The sequence below is a fragment of the Falco punctatus genome (assembly GCF_963210335.1).
Source record: "Falco punctatus genome assembly, chromosome: 1".
Taxonomy (NCBI): domain Eukaryota; kingdom Metazoa; phylum Chordata; class Aves; order Falconiformes; family Falconidae; genus Falco; species Falco punctatus.
Window position 1 is genome coordinate 19,220,372 of NC_137580.1, and position 20,573 is coordinate 19,240,944.

The 20,573-nt window shown below is 39.3% G+C and overlaps 1 protein-coding gene and 1 long non-coding RNA gene across 4 annotated transcripts in view; one reads left to right on the plus strand and one right to left on the minus strand.

Moving 5' to 3' along the window:
- Positions 1-20,573, minus strand: part of LOC308068691 (toll-like receptor 3) — a 40,577-nt gene that overhangs the window by 12,624 nt on the left and 7,380 nt on the right. The window contains exons 9-11 of one of the 3 annotated variants that reach the window (XM_080399713.1): positions 19,255-19,492; positions 18,612-18,744; positions 17,330-17,496 (exon numbers count right to left, since the gene is read on the minus strand). In XM_080399713.1, the coding sequence (XP_080255839.1) occupies positions 17,383-17,496; positions 18,612-18,744; positions 19,255-19,492 (485 nt within the window). In that variant the 3' untranslated portion in view covers positions 17,330-17,382. The other 2 variants (XM_080399712.1, XM_080399711.1) reach the window with 2 other exon arrangements.
- On the plus strand, positions 634-14,446 carry LOC308068773. The gene is made up of 2 exons (XR_013930127.1): positions 634-763; positions 4,304-14,446. It is a non-coding gene; the product is annotated as an uncharacterized lncRNA (long non-coding RNA).

Below are 20,573 nucleotides of genomic sequence, written 5' to 3' on the forward strand. Positions count from 1 at the left end.
TCTTATCCACCTTTCTCAACTAAGCAAGCACATTAAACATTTTTGATTTGCGGTAGCTTTTATTTCCTAGCATATCCCCACAGTCTTTAATTGTCTGGTTTCAGAATCCCTTCCTTTTTTGCTGTTCCCCTTTTTTTCTGGCACATTTTCATGTTTGTTTGCACAGTACATTTCCAACAGAAAGTCTATGTCCCAATGCAGATCATATACAATTTCCCCCATACCAGGTGAGTTCACTCTGAACACAGCAAACTTTGACAGAAAGGAAGACTTTCCCTTGGTCGAGGATGGGGTTAGAGATCATTTAAGCAAACCTGACACCCACAAATCCATGGGCCCCAATGGGATGCAGCCTCGAATGCTGAGGGAGCTGGCAGCTGTTATTGCTAAGCCACTCCACTCTCCATGATCTTTGAAAGGTCATGGAGAACAGGAGAGATGTCTGAGGACTGTGGAGGAAAGCCAGTGTCACTCCAGTCTTCAAAAAGGGTAAGAAGAAGGACCCAGAAAACTACAGACTGGTCAGCTTCACCTCCATCCCTGGAAAGGTGATGGAACAGTTCATCCTGGAGGTCATCTCAAAGCATGTGGAGGAAAAGGTGGTCATCAGGAACAGCTAAAGTGGATTCACCAAGGGGAATTCATGCCTGACCAACCTGGTATGATGGAATGACTAGCTGGGTGGATGAGGGGAGAGTGGTGGATGCTGTCTACCTTGACCTCAGCAAGGCATTTGACACCGTCTCCCACAACATCCTCACAGGTAAGCTCAGGCAGTGTGGGTTGGATGAGTGGACAGTGACATGGATGGAGAAGTGGCTGATGGCAGAGCTCAGAGGGCTGTGACCAGCAGCGCAGAGCCCAGCTGGAGGGCTGTAGCCAGGCGGCTGCTGACCCTGTTCCCCAGGGCTCAGTGCTGGGTCCAGCCCTGGTCAGGTTATTCACCAGTGACCTGGGTGAAGGGACAAAGTGTCCCCTCAGCAAGTTTGCTGATGATACCAAACGGGGAGGAGTGCCCAATTCACCAGAAGGCTGCGCTGCCATTCAGTGAGACCTGGACAGGCTAAAGAATTGGGTGAGAGGAACCTTATGAAGTTCAAAGGCAAGTGTAAAGTCCTGCACCGAGGCAGCAACAACCCCAGGCACCAGTACAGGCTGGGGGTGACCTGCTGGGAGGCAGCTCTGTGGAGAAGACCTGGGAGTTCTGGGGGACAGCAAGTTGCCCACGAGCCAGCAGCATGCTCTGGTAGCCAAGAAGGCCAATGGATGCTGGGGTGCGTGAGGAGAAGCGTGGCCAGCAGGTGGAGGGATGTGGTCCTCTCCCTGGGGAGGCCGCACCTGGAGCGCTGTGCCCAGTGCTGGGCTCCCAGTTCGAGACAGACAGGGAACTGCTGGAGAGGGGCCAGCGGAGGGCTACAGGGGGGGTGAGGGGACTGGAGCAGCTCCCTGATGAGGAAAGGCTGAGGGAGCTGCGCCTGTTTAGCCTGCTGGAGACTGAGAGGGGATCTTACCGGTGTCTACAGATATCTTAAGGGCGAGTGCCAAGAGGATGGGGCCAGGCTCTTTTCAGTGGCACCCAGCAACAGGACAAGGGGCAACAGGCACAAACTCCAACACAGCAAGTTCCTTCTGAATATGAAAAATAACTTCTTTACTCTGAGGGTGGCAGAGGACTGGCACAGGCTGCCCAGAGAGGTTGTGGAGTCTCCTTCTGTGGAGACACTCAAAACCCACCTGGACATGACTCTGTGCAGCCTGCTCTAGAAGTACCTGCTTTAGCAGGGGATCGGAGTAGATGATCTCCAGAGGTCACTTCCAGCCACAACCATTCTGTGATTCCGTGATAAATGGAAATTATTTACACTCATGCTTGCAACACAGATAGCATACACTAGTACAAGTCTACCCCTCTAACACTCTTAAAAGTATTTTCCTACTAAAGACTATGCCTTTGAAGGCAATGTAATCTCTAGCTTCTACAGGTAGCCTGTATTTAAAAGAATCACAGCTGCATTTGATCACTGCATTTACTAAAACCTCTATTCAGTTATATCCAATATCTTTTTGCATTGCAACTTCTCAGTAGTCATTGTGGCCTGAAAGCCCTAAATGTTCGGATTCACTTTGAACTCACAGAAGATGCACAAAAGTGAATAAACATGCAAACATACCCACATAGTCCACCCTTTTTTCCTCCTCACCTCCAAGAAATATTGGTGCCAACAACTGACTTCAAACCCAAAATTACTTCTTTACAATGGCCCCTGGTACACCTCTTGTCCACACCCATTCTCGGTTGCCTCGCATGAAACTATGAAAATAGTGACAATAAGTTGTTTGGGTTTTTTTCTCACCTAAATAAATATATTTTCAACCTACAAAATTTCAGTGGTATGAAAGCAGGCCCCATGAGCTGCCAGGTGCTAGGTCTCTAAGGTGTATCACAACAGCCATATACACAAGTTGCTGCATCTGACTTCACTTGCAAGACAAATCATGAACATGCTTTTAAATGCAGTGAATATTGATTGTGAGTCTTCCAGAAATATCACTGATTAACATGGTGCCAGTAAACCTCAAACAAATGATCCTGCTTCTGTGTATTCTGCCTAATCACGTGGGATTTTTGGCAATGCTGTTTTATTGTGAAGGATCCAAGGCTAGTTATGCACTGGTCCCAACAGGATGGTTTTTTTAAACCTGCCTTAGATTAACTAAAAATTATTATCTTGCTTTCAGTAGCTATAGTGTTTGGTTTGCTTAGCAGGATAGCCAAAGAAATTGTAAGTCTTTAGAAAACCAGATGTTTTAGGGGAACAACTAATTGGACAAAGCTTTTGAGCAAGAAATACCAAGTAATTTCAGCTTTCTCATTTAATTTTGACATGCCAGAAGTAGTTTATTTTAGTAATAGTAAACATGGCCCGTATATTTTAGCTGTAACAAATATAACACAAAAATGATGAAGCTGAATAAAAGTATAGGATGATGTAACATGATTAAATGTTCCTGAAACAAAACTTCTGTTCTATAGGTGGTTTAAATGACAATTTTTCATTCTTAGTTGGAGGGAACACAACAGCCATTTGAATCCAATCAACAACTCTTTTAGGCCCATCATCAATAGTGCCATTATGTAGCCCACTCTTTACAAGAGGAACAGTGAAAGTTTGGAAAACATTCACATAGAAGAAATACCAAGGAAAGACAATCAGAACTGCTATCACAATTATCAGGCTTTAACTATAATCCTGTTAGATTAAAATGTGAGGACTGATTCCCAGCACCAGTGCATTAGATTATTACTATATTCATCTGCAGAACTTGAAGATCTGTTGTTATTCAAAGGTTAAGATTGTGAAAGCTTTCATCTATAAATAAAGTGTGGAACAATAGATTTCAATTCCTTCTCCTAGCCAGAGCAAAGGCACAAAAAATAGAGAAGTATGTCTTATCGTAACTAGTGAAAAAATGCTAGGTTTAACAGTTTATCCACATTTCTGATTTCATTTAATTTGTAAGACAAGTTTTATGTAAGTGTTGGAAATATAACTATTTTTGACAGTGACAGTCTACAAAAAGCTGAAATCCACGAAAAAATAAGCAAAATTTAAAGCACTGAGCCTGATTCAATGTCTTAAAATTAGAGACTACTACATTTTTTTCTATATTGCACAAAATGCATTCCCTGGGACCAGTTGCTTTTGGCCTACAGCTTAATGCTTTAAGCATACAAAACACATTTGGAAATACTCGTTTGCAAATGCAAACAGGTATTTGCACACAATTGATATGATCCCATGCATGTTAATAGCTGTGCTGTTCTCCATTAGCCATACTGATAAGGAGACTTAATTACCTCCTGCCCCAGTCACTTGGCTATAAATTTGACCCAGTAACAGTATGACGTTCAGATTGATTTGCATTAGGGAAAGTTAAACCTGCAGAACAAAGTTAAGGAAGTACAGGTCACCACTCTGTTCAGCATAGCATGCCTGTAACATTGGAAACTGGTTATCAGTTGAGTTTCTATATTCTCCAGTATCAGAGGGTACTTGAGTATAACATAAATGGGCAGAGAAGGCAAAAAGAAATCCTCCAGTGTATTGTGCATTGAGGTAAACAATGGAAAATGATATATAGACATTACAAATTAAAAAATAAACACTTAAAATATGGGTTCTTGCTGCAGTAATGAGACTTCACTCCAGACAGACAGAAACCTAGGAAGCATAAGGACCAGGAACCAGAATGGAGCATATTGAAAAATCCCATCTAAGACTGTCATCTTACTCCACAACAGGTTGCATTGGCTGAATACTGACCTAATTTACCACACATAAGGATTTAACATTCACTGCTAGTAACACAAGGAACATGCAAGATGACCTGACAGTGAAGGACACCACAGGGACTATTTAAATGTCTAATGAATTTGAAATGTGTCTAATCCAGTTGAAAATTTGCATTATGCAACTGATTGCTGATCATTGTTAATTCAAAAAGATTCTGAAAGCTAGAAAGATTCTACAAGAGGTGGTTTTACATCCTGCAGAGAATCATGCCAAGCAACACAGCCAAATAAAACTGAAAGTGACAGCCCACGTCACTGAGATCTGCTTCCTCCTTTCACAGACTGTTCAAAAACAGTCTAGACCAGGAGGTTCTACAGAACAGCTGCACAGGCCACTATCACTGACCACAAAACACTACCCACAGTACAACGAACTTAAAGCCTGTAGTACAAATTGAAAAACAAACAGAATATTACACAGGAAAAATATAGGAGTGAGAACACTGGCAGTGGTAGCTTCCTGCAAGAAGAAAATTTGTTATGGGACTGTCTGTAACATGTACGGGGCAAAGGGCAAAACCCAATAATCTTACCACTTAACTTAGCTCAGAGCACATGAATAGTATATCCCAGACTGACATTGAGCATGCTTAACAGAATGAGAGCAGTGCATCCTGTCTGAACACCAGGAATAACAAATCTAACAGTGCTTCAAGGCAAAGGGAAAAGTCCTAATGTTCAGTTAAAACTTAAACATTTCTCTACAAAGTGAAATGAGAAAATCTCATAGCCTGAAATCAATTCTGTATACAGATGTTAAGACCCAAAAACTGAAGAAAGAAGGCCTCACATTCCCAGCTCTCACCGCCTGCCTTACATGTCTTGCAGTGAATATTAAAGCTCACTGGTAGAAACATTTGTAAGTAGCAAATTAAGTCTGAGGTTTTTGCTTAAATATTGAGCTTTAAGTCACTTAACACCTGTGCTGGAAACTAGTCTGTGTGGCACTGTGTTGTACAGTCTCTGCTCAAAGCAGCTAAAATCTTGCATAAAAAATATTTTCAATCATTTGCAGATGTTTGATACAGTAAGCTCATTAAATCAATCCATGATTTACTACAAAACCAGTCTGTTTGCAAGTGTTTAAAGGCATGTTTGAAAATCATTCAACTTGTAAAAATCTTCCACTCAGCTATAGTACTAACTGCACAGGCATATTGTATGTTGAAAGTTATTTTGAACTACATGAAAACATACTAGAAAAATTTCACATGGAACAAGATATTGACTCCCGTGTAGGATAGCCTGCTTACAGTTTACAGGTATTACACCACACACAAACACACCAGATCTCAAAACTGGATGAAATCTGAATTGCTGTGTTGCTCAACAGAATAAAGATTAAGGTACTACTTTTTCTAAAAAAATATAAATTCTGATCTAAAGCTAAAGCTTTTTTTTTTACAGAAGAATGTCAGATTTTAGAAATATATTTAAATATCTAGCCAAATATGCCTGTGCATGCATTCACAGTTACTAACTTTATACTGATGGTGTCTGTATATAGTAAGGGGACAATCCAATTCGAAAACTTTTCTCTTCATGTCATCCAGATGTGAAGTACACTGCCACTTCACCACATAAAAGTTAAACCCCAAAATTTCTGAGTTTCAATTAAAAATTCAGTGGGTAAAAATCAACTCATTAGGAATTTCATTTTATTACATGTTGATACTTGTATTACTGTTTCTTATTAATATCACAAGACCTCAAAAGGCAGAGCTAAAATCTAACTGCAGTCTGGAACAGGAGTAATCCATTCCAGAGCTGCATTTTTAAAAAACATGTCAACATCTCTCCAAGTTCATATGAAAAAAATCCAATATAGACAACCACATAATCTTAGATCTACACCAGAAACCTCTCAAAAAAACCCAACCAACCGACACCAAAAAAACCAACTTAGATCTACACCAGAAACCTTAAAAAAAAAAAAAAAGTCAGGACTAAAAGGTCAGGCTGCATACCACAAGACAAAGTAACCATTTCTGTATCTAACCTTTACCAGTAGCCTTAGCTAGTTTTCCATTCTCCTCAGATGCAGAAATACTTCTGTGGGTTCTCATTTCCATCTCAACATATTTTATCATGACCAAGAATGGAAATGTTAATATTTGAGATTTGCATAACAATCCGTGTACTACTATTTCTTCAGCAAGGAAAATGTAAACATGTTAGCCTATTGGTTATATCCATGTTGTTCACCTTATGTTCAGTCTAAACTTGTCTTTTAAAGAAAAGTTTATAGACTTCTTGTCATTTGATCAATATAAAACAAGTGAAAACTAGCACTCTGATATTTTCCTGAACATGAAGACAGCCCAAAAGAAGTTTTTAATCCACAGATTATTTAAATATATGTTTTGGGTTTTTTTGGTTAAGGTTTTAATTCTCTGTTTTGGCTATTTGATTATGCAGGTAGGGCCACTCATTTGGAAATCACTTAAGGAGAAATTGAAAATAAGAAAATGGACAGCAACAGGAAATCATGAGAAGAGCATTAAAAAGTTCTAGGGGAAAATGGTCATATGATTGGTATAGCATTGCAGTCTGCAGAAGCAGTATCACAGTGAAAAAAGTGGAGGTTCACAAGCAATGCTTCCTGGACTGACCAGAAGCCTCTACAGGAGACATTCCTGCATGTCTTGCATGCTAAAAGATTTGAGAACATGGTGGGTTTCACCAGCCTGCAGCTCATTGCTCTTACATAAGGCTGTGTAAGCACTGAAAATAAGGAAAATAAGCCCACAACTCTGGTATTCAGCCAAAACACCAGTGTTCTAGCTTCCTTGGGCCCCCTCCCTTTGGAATACACCCTTGTTCTGCACCTTCACCTTTGTGCAATTCCTTTGCAATGCTGGGCTCCCATGTTTATACTGGTTCTGATCACATACGTACATGAAAATGGCATTCTGAGACACTAACTGTACACAAGATTATTGGCAGTTTAAATTTACAACATATGCTGAGCTTCTAAAGGTTTTATCTTAGCCAGCAGGACCATTTGACATCTTTGCTCTAATAGCAGCCAATCCAATAAGCAAAACCAGTCAGGAATTTCTTATCAGTTGTTCAAAGATTGAGTCCACAATTACAATTTTGCCGTTGTACGCATCTGCCTAACTAACAGCTCCAACTATTTGGACATCCAGGAATTTAGGTGAGAAATGAAGCTTCAGTATATCTAAGCAACCTACTTCAGCATGAAGAGCTTATGTCAAGCATGAGGTACAATGCTCATGGGGGAAGAAAAACACATATGCTGGGTTCCCTAAAAGTAACCTCACACTGACTTTCCTTTTAATTACAGCACACCAGTCAGGTGTTGTCAGATGTTTTTTTGTGCCAGGCTGCTCTTCACCACACCGGGAAACCCTCTGTAAAATGAGGGTCATTAATCTACATCAAGGTGACCGTAAGTCAAATTTATTTCTTTTCAAGTGAAGTTCAGCACCTTTGATGTATCTGCCTGTCACCTGTACCTATAATGAAAACAGATGCGTGTGTACACACGATCAGCCAAAGTGTTTCAAAACAATTATTTCTATCCTCCAAACTATACAACAGAAATATCTGCTTTGGAAGTGATCTCCCTTCCTGTGCTTTGTAATCAGACAGTACATACTATGCATCTCTTCTGATTTGAATTCCTTGTGTTAATAGTATGGAAAAAAACCCTTCAATTAAAAGCACTGAAGCAAAACATGAAGTTTTCATTTAGAGAAACCATAGGAGACAGCAAAGACAGAAGATTTGATCATGTATAGTACTACACGGCCAAATAAATAAGTAAATACTAAACAGGTTCGTTGAAATTCCTTTAGCTTTAGAGACCTCTGACTATTAGTCACTGCTTTATTATGGCAAATAGTTGAAATAAAAATAGATTGATACAAAAATAATATCCAGAATATTTTAAAATGTTTTTGCACTGCATTATTTAGCAATTGACCTAATAACGGAATAACGATGAGAAATATATTTTGATTACTTTAATTATAAGAAAGTTAGGAGAAATATATTAAATCACCAAAATATATTTCCTACATGAAACAGCAAAATTATTTGAAAAGCATTGAATTGGCACTATTTTTTACCCACAATAAAGCTGTTTATAACAGGAAATGTCACATTTTATTCGATACTGAAAAGGCAGCATCGAAGTATCAGGGTAGCAGTTGCACTTACTCATCAGGCCACCGATTTATCATGTTTTTGTACATGCAGAAAGATACCACTAGATGTCAGCATTAACTTTCGGCAAAACACAAACGAACCCGTTAGTTTCTATTTAGCGGTAACTACAAACCCTAAGTAGCTCTTGAAGTCCAAAATGAAAGGCAAGTTTTCCTTAAGGGAAACATTTAACCTAAAAACTGATCCTGCAACTATTTCAGGATCAGGGCTACATGGCTGGCACAACTTAATTTGTTGAACTAGATTTAGAATTACAAAGTAATTCCACATTCATAGCCTTAATAACTGAACATTTAATACACATAAAATGCTTAATTTTATTCAGCTGTAGCTAAGAAGCAGCCAAGCCCACAGCCTTATAGCTTCTGTTGTGTGTACTGCAATCACTACTCATAAGCCTGCTCCTGCTACTAAATTTACCAGAATTTTATCTAAATAACCTAAGGAGTAACATGTGGACCTAACTGCATCTTAACAGTTTTATAACAGCAATTCCTGCCAAATTTGGAGTTGCATCACTGACAGTGGTGAGGTACCTGACAAACACGGCTTATTACTCCTAAGATACAAGCCTTAACCTTCCCCAAGACTGACCACAAACTATCTTATGATTTTCTAGAGGCCGATTCATTAAATTTATGCAAAAAACCAGAAAGCTGCAAGCACTTGAGACTTTTTTTGCAACTGACAAAGTATCTGAGAATTTCTCTCCTGATTCAGTTAAGTGTTTCTTCTACCTGCTTACTTTGCTTACTGCCATGAGAATACATGCCTTACTAAAATGCCTTTGTTTTTTCCTTTCTGAATTCTTGTGCTTACCTGTAGAAGCACGCAGGTCTGAACACCAATATGAAAGTCCCCAATGTAGGAACAATGATAGTGGAATTTAAAGTTTTACACTGCTCTTCAAAGCAAGTTATGAAATTGATTCACACACGGTAATGGTAAATTGTTTTGAATTTGCAGTGTAGGTAGTGGAACATTTTTGGACTCAGACAGGTTTGGGTATTTAAGAGGACATCGATTGAAGGAAACAGTGGTCAATAATTTTGGTTTAGTAAGAGCAAAGTGTGTTGCAAATGGTATGCAAATCAGAAGGAATTCTATCCTTTGATGCTCCCCTACAGTGTAAGCCTCATCAGGCTATTTTACTACCCTTTTATTATTTACCCAATCCTATAGGTAGAAGTGAAACTTGATTTTCATTTTTAGAGAAAATTTGGGTCTCAGCAGATAAAATAAACTGAATGTTATCACTTCATTTGTGCATGCAATCAGGAATCAACAGCCTAGAATCTCACTAGTTTTTCAGATATCAGTTCTTCATATGACATTTTTGCTACTTATAAGGAAAATGATCTGACCATTAAATCTGTAGCCTTAATAGTTTTCCTAAGCAGATTATTGTAAAGATGTTCTCCATTCTCAGTGAGTATTTCATAAATTGAGTGTTAAGTCCTTTACACAGACAGTATCTGAATTTATATAGCACCTGACAACCTTCAACTCTGGGCATTACCGTAGTATTAATGCTGGTGAAAGAGTAAATTTTGAAACTTAAAAAAATCTGCAAAAGATCCTGAGGGCAAGTTCTATAGCCCTGAAGTCCAAGAACACTTTAAGGAGTGCAAGAGCACTGTGCTGGTTTACCTAAGTTAGAATAGTTGGAGGTATGTAACCACACAGCAAAACTTTCTGAAGCAAATGGTGCTTCTTTGACCTAACATGTTCAACCTCCAAATAAGTTCTGCTACCAAGGCCATTACCGTAGGTACTCAGGAGACAATAGGGAAGAGATAGCAAATCCTTCAAACTGCAAATTAAAGCACTTCTGCCAAATAGCAAGGCAATTCACAGTACAGTTCTGTAACTTGCCTGCCTTATAGATCAAGTCAGAGGTGAATGGCAAAAAAAAAAAAAAAAAAAAAAAGGCCCAGACAAACTATTTACAAACCTAAAAATAAAAGGATTCAAATCTTTTAATTGTCTTTTAAGTCACCTGGATGATTTTTGCTACAAACAGTTATCAGGGGAAAAGACGGATACATTTCACAGAATCTAGGCTTTTAAAACTGAATGTTATGCCTTCACATAATGCCTTTTCAATAGTTAATTTATACTATAAGTACAAAAACCAAGCCGCTGCAGAGCAGCCCATTTCGCCAGTATTGCTGATTGCAACCATTATGCACAGATGACCTGGGTTCTCAGAAAACATGAACTTGCCTTTAAATGGACCTTACATCAGGACTAAAACTTTGGGGTAAGAAAGCCTTATTACTTTTTTGCATATTAGTCCAATTAAGTTGGCAACTTACATAAATATGACAGCTAATGACCTTCCCTCCAAACAAGTTGAGATTGTTTTAAAAAAGAATTCTTGAAGCTACAGCCTTAAAACCACCAAACAGTGAGACAAGCCAGAAAGCTCTGAATCAGGACCACCAAATATAAATTTTTTGTATATTTTTCTTTAATGTAGTTGGTCATATTCCAGCATGAACAAGGTATAAAGATTCTTTGAAATCAAGAATGAACACCTGCTCCAAAGGAACCTGACATTTTTCTGTACCCCATTTGTATTGCACTGTTCTGGTATCCTAGAGTGGAAAAATAAATACTCCTGTGCCTGTCAGTAGGCAAGAATTAGAAATATGACCTAGAGTATGGTATTCTCTGCTTCGCAGAGCTCTATATGGACTAGAAGAGGAAATAAGTTGTATAGTGCTGGAGTTCCATTAGCCAATGTTAAGAAATGAAGGCTTCTGCTGACTATTCTGTCAGAAGTGCTGGGTCCAAGATTACTTTGCCTAGAACCACTTCTGACCAGTGGACATTGCTGTGAGTACAAACATTTACAGCCAAAATTACTTGACCCTGAACACTGCTTGAAATTAGATTAACATCCTCATCAGCCATTATTTTATTTCTGACTGGAGTGCGATCTTGGATCTCAGACTTTCTTCCTTGCCACTCAAACACTTCCTAAAAAACAAAATTTGTTAGGAAAGCCCTTTTTTTAAATAAGCATTTTCTGCTCAAAACTGTCAAAAAACACTCCACCTGCTCCATATTTTAAATACAGGCTTCCATGCTATGTGGAAAACCGCTGCTACAAGGTACCAGATTGTTTGTTTTTCAGTGTGCTGTTTCTCCACTCACTCTAATACGTGACCAGTCACCCAGGCTAGATTTCATTACCACTCTGTGGCTTAGTGCTCTCTGCTGACTGGCTTTCAGCCTCTAGATACATCCAATAGGATGTGCTAGGCTTATGCATTTAGGTGAAAGGCAGTGGCAGCTTCCTTGGCCTTAAAGCTTCTTCTCATCTTCATTAGTGTAACAGTCCTTTCCCCAGCATCTATCTTTTTGTAATCCTGATTAAGAGCAATGCTTCTAGTTTATGACACAATGCAACCAGTGATACTCAAATGGATTTCTGTTGGGTTAGAAGCAGATGAAAAATCTCGTTCAGAATAACACTCTAAACAGGACGTTTTTATTGTTAGTTATTTCACTGCTCCCTACCCTGAGACTACTGTGTAGGTACATTTCCTTATTGCAGATGCAGTTTTAATGTGATAAAGAGTACTATCAGAGCACCCACCTTCCTGCTAAACTTGCCATTTACAGAGATCAGAGCAATATACCTGTTTGTCTCTCATCATGGCACAAACTATTCGGTAGGTACAGCAGATATAATACTTTTCAGAAGCAATGCGCTTACTGCACAGGTCACAAAACCCTTCCCAACTTTTTGGTCTTTGGCAAGGAGAGAAGACCAACACTCTCAAAATGGTAGCTGAAAATAAGCAGCTACCATCAGAGTATCGATTTGGCCTGTGGCTCATTCCTTTGCCAGGCCAAGAAATACTTGGATGATCAAACGCAGGGTGCAGGCCAGGCAAATTGCCTTGGCAGCCTAACATATGGCCCACAGACTATATTCTATGTTTATCTAAAGTGATATTATCTAAATATCACTATATTTATGTGTAATGTTACGCAGGAAGTGCAAGCAAACATCTGTGCATATATAAAGCCTGGTAAAAGCTAACAACATCTTTTACTTTTTGCTGTATTGGAGCTTTCATATTTTTCCATTACCCAAACTCTTTACAATACTTCAGATTTTAACTAAAGCTTATGAAAAACCTTTTCCTTTCCTTCAGTCTTACGACACTTCAATTTTTCCTTCTAAAATAGCATCTGTCAGAGACTAAGAGCGTTGTGCAAAAAAGAAAAAGTAAAAAAATACTTTCCTATCCAAAACATGTGAATATAAATTTACTGAATTATCATAGTTCACCTGCTACTTCTATTTTTGAAGATTACATCTCGTTCAGAATTTCATTCAGAGTGCTTAATGTCAGATCAAATCTTGACCAGGAAGAGTTTCATGGAAACAGATTGCTCGTGCATAAAGATATACATTACAGGGTGTCTCACTCTACCAGAACTTTACACACTTGCTCCAAGATCCAGGATATTCAACTAAATCCAGAAGTCTTAAGAACTGTCCTATTTAGTGAAATTAATCTCAGTTCTCATTGGGTACATGGCTTTACTTTAAAAGTAAGACAAAACACTTTGAAAAGGTCAACACAGCTTTGAAGCAACCCATTGTGAACATTTAATCTTTTATTCTGTGCTAATAATCATTCTGGAAAATACTTTGAACATAATATGCCCAGATGTGTATTAGATAATAATTTAAGATATCGTTCTCAAATGGTATCGTGAGCCACGCCTAAGAATAGAATCAGGAAGTAAAATATGAAAGCCCTACTATGTTTTCTAAAGAAAGTAAATGAAGCTGCTGAATTAAGTCAAGATGGACAAGAAGTAAAATTAAATGTAACTCATGAAAAAAAAGAACTACAAATGTCCTATTATTATTTAGTGGAACACTAGCAAGCCACCATTCAAGATTAATCCATCATCAACAGAAATATTTTACTGAGGCAAGGACTTATAGCAAAGTCACCTTCATCGTTCATGGTGAAAAAGTCAATTGTCTTCAAATACATCACCACCAGTCACTCATGTTATTTAGCCTAAAAATCCCTGAACCCTGTTGCCAAGTACCACATTTTTAGACATACCTCAACAAAACAGTACTCCACCTGTTAAGCAAATATTATGTCTGTTTTAGAGTTCACCTTGTCTTTCAAAGGTAATGTAGAACTAAAAAAGTCCTGATAAAGAAAAGGGACAGATAAAAATTAAATCAGTGCATGCTTTACTTACCTTTTCCCCCTTGTGTACTTTTGGTACTTCTTCTATTACTGCGCACACTAGGTGGCAGTTACTAGCAAAGACAAGAAAAGTAATCTGGAATTCCACATAAAGGATCCACTGCTTTCTAAATGTGTACCTCAATAGTCTTCAGACTTTATCTGTAATTATAATACATCACTGCATCCTTTATGTTATGAAACTTACACAAAAAATATTCTTTAATTGCAATGTAAGGATCTTCAACCAAGCACAAACATTTGCAACTACGAACATCAAATCTAGTCTCTCACTTGTTGATTCTATTGGCTCCTGAAATCCTGTATGTGCTGAAAGGTCATGCTAGCAAAAACTCTGAACAGTGCAATACAACCAGTCATTGCTCTTCAGGTGAGTCACTAACTGTGATATGAAAAGGTCAAGCTGAAAGTAATACATGATATAACTAAGGGTAATCATCTTCTTCCATCCAAAGCAGGACAGAACACAGGAGACATATATTTATTTATATATATATAAAGTGCCTGTCCCCACATTGATAAACATTCTTTGGAACCACTCTTGACAGCTAAGGTAAATGACCAGGAGTCAGTCTGTTAGTTCCTCAGCACTTCTGTTTCCAACTAATTTAAAAAAAAAAAAAAAAAAAAGCCACAAGACTTTGCTGCCAGCCTGCCTGGCTGGTGTTTAACACTGCTACTCCATCAGAGTTATTTTCAGTTAAAACAGGAGATGGCCAAATAACAACTTTCTGTGTATAGTGTGTTCACATGACAAGGTTTTGATAGTAGGGGGTAGCTTCTGTGAGAAGCTGCTAGAAGCTTCCCCTATGTCCAATGGAGCCAATGCCAGCCAGCTCCAAGACAGACCCACCACCGGCCAAGGCCAAGCCCATCAATGACAGTGGTAGTGCCTCCGGAATATCATATTTAAGAAGGGGGTAAAAAACCCCTGCACAACAAACTGCAGCCAAATAGAGGAGTGAGAGCAGCAACTCTGCAGACACCCAGGTCAGTGAAGAAGGGGCAGGAGATGCGCCAGGTGCCGGAGCAGAGATTCCCCTGCAGCCCGTGGGTGAAGCCCATGGTGAGGCAGGCTGTCCCCCACAGTCCATGGAAATCCACAGTGGTGCAGATCCCCACCTGTGGCACAGGGAGGACCAGGGGCTTGTCACTAGGGGTGTGGCTACCCCACCCTGTGTTCTCAGCCCTACCTGAGGCATCTCAGCCACAGGTGCCACATGGCCCAGCCTGGCCTCTGTTCCTACAGGCAAGGCGCCTGGGGCAGGTCCGCTGCTGGCCCTTGGGCACCACAGAGCTGCTGCTCCCAGATTGGGCTGCACAGTTCCTGAGCCAAGGGAGCAGTGCCCACACTTTCTCTCTCTAAAAAAAGACATGGCACTTTGTCCACACGAATTGCCCGTTTTTCAAGTGTCTCACCTATCCTACCTGTTACAAGAACAATGGAAATGGGGCTGTCCTGGTTGCTTTTCCTTGAGCCTTCTGAAGTTAGCTATTGTGCTTTGAAACTGTTGTTGCCAATTGCCGCTTGTCTGATTTGAGTCCATTACAACAATTTTTCCTTTCATGTGCCACCTTGCTTTCTTTGGTGAAGCCTCTCCAACTCCCAGCAACACACTGGTATTTTAAAGTTACAATGTTGTAACAATTGAAAGTGACCCGTTTCATATCACTCAAAATCTGGCTATAAACAGTCTTTGTCTTACTACTGGCTTATACCAACTGTTTATTTCTCATAGCCTTGATTTCTTAATGGTATTACACTCAAACACATTTTATCCGGGGAGGCGCTGGCCCAGGCTGCCCAGAGCAGCTGTGGATGCCCCATCCCTGGCAGTGATCAAGGCCAGGCTGGATGGGGCTGGGAGCAGCCTGGGCTGGTGGGAGGTGTCCCTGCCCATGGCACAGGGGCTGGAGCTAGATGACCTTTAAGGTCCTTTCCAACCCCCACCAGTCCATGATTCTGTGATCTCTGTAGTGTTTGGGTTTGCTTTCATTCTAGCGCTAACATCAGCTTGCGTATTGCTCTTACCGTATTTCTAATTCATATACTCCTGACAGAATTATGTGAGGTGATGTGCTTACTTCTTTCAGTCATCTTTGAATACAAGTCAAAACCCAAAAGCAGTATCCTTTTAGAAAGAAGACTTCAACTAGATGCACATGAAAAATACCCAATTCTCTTTACTTGCCAAAAGCATTTCACAAAGCTCTTCTTTCATTTTGTGCTGCAAGACTCCCTTCTGGTCAGTGGGAAGCAATGCTTGCTATAGCCACTGTGCACGCGATTTACAATGCAAGTTGAGGCAGAGAGTATTCCTTAACTCTTATGCTGTATTTCTCAATTACTGAAAGATTTTGCTTGGAGTGATCCTAACTCCAGGGAGGGTTAGGTGGCCTCTTTAGTTACTTGGGTGTTTCCTTCAGCAAAAAAATGTGACAACTGCTATTTAGAGAGAATAGTGTAGCCTTCATTCACCGTCTATGTAATCTGTCATATCACGTAAGGAAGCGGGACAGTGACTCTGTTCTCAGCAGGGGACATCAGTTCCCCTCGGGGATGCAAGGAAGAGGCCAAGCTCTCAGCCAGCAACTGTTGGTACTTTGTGCTCACACACATGTCCCTGGCCTGTGCAACCGGCCACGCATGTATGTATGTGTGATGTATACGTGCTCTGTGCACATGTGCCTGCTGATCATACAGCTTCAGCCTCATTGCTGGAACCACAGCACTCTTGCCTCTCTCAAGCTTATAGAATCATATGTTTCGAAATCACTGACGCAGCTGAGGAAAACCCTGGAGAGAACCCCTATGTGCTTATCTTTACTGGCTCAGTGCATTCTTGTGTATGCTGCTACTTCATCAAAGAACAATCCAGATCACACCATTTTATTTACAGACCTGACACCTTCAAAATACTTGAAAATCAACTACCAAAAATAGCAATTCTTACCAAGACATTACTCAACAGTTTTGTGATTCAAAGTTTCATATTTGAAAATACACAGATTATTTCTTAACCGTTCTGCAACAAATAATACATAGTGAATTCCAAGCCACTAGACAAATATCCATGCTAAATAAAAAGTCTAGAAATGACTAGCAAAAAAGCACAGATCCCCAATTTTTGTTTTTGAAAGCGATTCTCACATTAGTATACAATTTTTTAACGAAATCCAACTTCTGCTCATTTTTGAGAGCTATGAAAAAGGCAGGGAAAAAGAAGAAACAAATGCACAGCAATCCTGAAACTACCAGAAAAAAAACGTTGTTAACTCCACAGGGTGGCGTGGGAGCAAGGAAGCAGAAACAAGGTGGCATCGGGGGCCAAAAGAAAACAGATTTGCAAAGCTGTCAAGATACTCCTACCTATGAGGAAATACCAACTTCTGGAAAAGACTAAACTGTTAGAGATGGTTTAATACCTGCATTGAAATTGGCAAGAAACAGCTCTGGGAGATGATTTTTCTTGCTGTAAATACGAACCCTACAGTTGAACATTTTACCGATCAGAATTACCTTTTACTGAAAGAAACCATCCAAACTGAATTCACATACAGTCCAGCTCACAGTCAGCCACTGAACTGTTCCACATCTGCAGACTTCACAATCCAGGATCCGTAACGATTTTGCTCTAAGTAGCTCTGCAGCAATTTTTTAGCTTTTTGGTACAATTCAGATTGAATCTAGAAAAAGAAAGATCTTGAAAGCTGTCAAGAATGGTTGTTAGAGACACCTGAGTTCTTTACTACCAGCATATAATACACACAAGCACAAACCTTGAAGAAAACAATACCTACAAATCTTACAGTTCTCTCAGCTGCTGACAGTGAGACAAAAGTGTTACAGACTCTAAAAACATACTCTTCTTATATGCCTGGATATTTACTGGGATGAGAGAATAGCTCTGTTGAACATTACTGCTTTTCAGCATCTTTAGAGTTCCAATACTACCTTGACACAGAAAATAAACACTTGCTATCATTCAGTGCAAATCTAAACACATAAACAAGCAGACAATTAGCAAGCCATTCTATTTTACGGTAGTTTTTGAATTATTTGAAAAATTACCTCTTGCACGTTCTAACAGGAGGAAAAAAAAAGATCCATACTTTATAAAAGCATAAGTTTCACCTAACAATTCTGGAATTAAAATATCTCTCTTGAAGGAGATATATTCCTCTCCTCAAGGAGAGGAAAAACCTGGAAGCATATGAAGTATAAGATGAGCCTACATATGTCTAAGTAGGGAGAGAATCTAGTGAACTGTGTTCACAGCAATCAAGAATCACAGTAGCTCCTTTAAATAATTTCTCTGTATTTTTATACCACGAAGGAAAGCCTGGGACCGATTGCTGCTTTCTGATGAAGTAGTCCTACTTTCCTACTCCACTGTGACATAAGAATCCTTGACAAGACCACACTGTGGTAGAAAAGTATCTACATATGCATGAAACAAACATAAAGAGTAAGATTGAAAATGAATAAACTGCCTCCAACCTTCTTAATAGGAAACTATCTTACGTGACGAAAATGGCCAGCAACCTCCATACGCCAAGGCACAAAACACGGCAGATTTTCATAGAGAACGGTTCAAGATTATTCAGTAGATTAATTCTACTTGAAAACAGAAATTTCAGACATTCTCAGGCAAAGATTATAGGCACTATGAGAGATCCCACTGTTCAGGTAAAGTCATCAGCAAAATAGAAAGTCACCCCTGGCTAACAAATCAGCTTTGAGAGTAGCACTAAGAGACTCTCTTGCTAAAACTTCCTGTCTCTGCCACCCCCCAGCTTACCTTAGCTTCATGGTACATTGCAACTTGAAGCAAATCATTCCGTCCTGCTTCCTTAGCAAGCCATCTGAAGCGACTAAACATTGCTGCCTTGCAAAGGCGACTTGCCATAAAAATACCAGTTTTGAATGGTGAACTACAGTCAAAATAAAGAGAGAATAATAAAACTCAGTAATACATTACAGGTATATTGCTTTGATCATTACAGGATTCCCCCCCCCAATGCTTTGTGAATATGATCATATGTTCCACTTTCAACATGCAAAGCTAATGCAAATCAGCAGCTATGAGAATTTAAACAAGTCAATCAACAACTGTTTTCAAAAGTGGAATTCATCTGAACTAGGAAGCTTATTGTTTTTCTGTATTGTGCAGACTAAAACACTCAGTACCATAGACAATGGAATAAAGATACCTCAATTCAAAGAGCTATTTAATGTCATGTCTTGGTTTCTCACTGTAAAGTTACAAGATCTTTAAAATTGTATCTCATCACAAGATGCGGTCACGGAACACAGGAGAGTCTCTCTCATTTGGGTAATACTATGGCCTCCACACATAGATTAAAAAATCACTACTCCAGTGAGCTGGCACAAAACAATAAGGCTAACAATTATTTACAACATAACAAAGAGAAATTTCTAACCTTTCAATGGTTTTTCCATTTAATCCATCCACAACTTCCAGTGATCTATCTGGCAATGACCAATTCAAACTAAGAGACTTCTGTTTGAAGTCTACTTGAATTGGGTATGCAGCATTTACCATGTAAGTATGACATTTGTTGACCATGTAAGGCGTGGGAAGCTTTGATGTAAGTGTATCATCAACACGCTGGTTTATAGCTATTTCCAGCCCTCTTGTATCTTTGCAATTTCCATTTCCTATTAAGCAAAACAAAATCAAATTAAAAGAAGAAAAAATAAGAAAAAAATTAATGCAGATGTTTCCATTGGTCTACATAATATTCATTTTTCTACACAAAATTAGTGTTTGGAAGAACCAGTTCCAACATTCAGTTCATACAACAAAAACTGTTTCACAGTTTCTTCTCCAGAGGCATCATTATTTTCATTGGATGCCTCTTTTTTGGAACAATTATTCTTCATCAACTCTTTCCATTCCTTGCAGAAGACAGCATTAAAATAGAAGCTGCAACACAAACTTTCATGTTCTAGATTAGAAAATGTGCTAGGGAGTTTGCCTACATTACTCCATATCCAACAGTATTTCTGACTGCTGACTAAGTATGCTTTGGTCCATAGCATCTCAAAGAACAGTCATAGAATTTCTATTAAATAGAATGGCAATATATTATAGATCATTATGATTACTTTGAATACCACTTAAGTGAGCATATTAGAAGTTTTTCTATTTCTATTTAAAAGTGCCCAAATTTCCTCAGAAGGAACAGGCAGGCTTTCACCAGTTCTTGTAAGATCCTTTGGAGTGCTTCATAAACCTTGTTCCGTGCTAGAAAAAGAAAAGCTGCTACACCTTCCATGTCTGGGGAACTCAGACCATGTACCAAGTCTCATAGTACAAATATTAACAGGAACAAACACCTAAACATCTTCAGGATAACAGCCATTAAATTAATTCCAGCACATAAATAAAAGCTACTGAAATGACTTCTGATAATAGTACAATCTTCCTGACTGCCGCTAAATCCTGAGAATTCACTTATCACCTTGGTAATCCCTATTCCTCAACATCCATTTGCATTAACCAATACCAAGGGGGAGGTGGCAGGGAGCACAGGCCATGAACACAACACAAAACTGAACAAAGACTTTCCAGTAGAGCTTGTAAGATACCCCAAGGTGAAACTGAGCACTTTCAGTTAAATACTGGCAGTTCTTCCACTGCTTGATTCTACAGTTACTTGACTTGTCACCTTTAAAGTCACCATATTTGACTGAACAGTTGCCACAGCATGTGTCACACAGTATTTTCTCAACACCT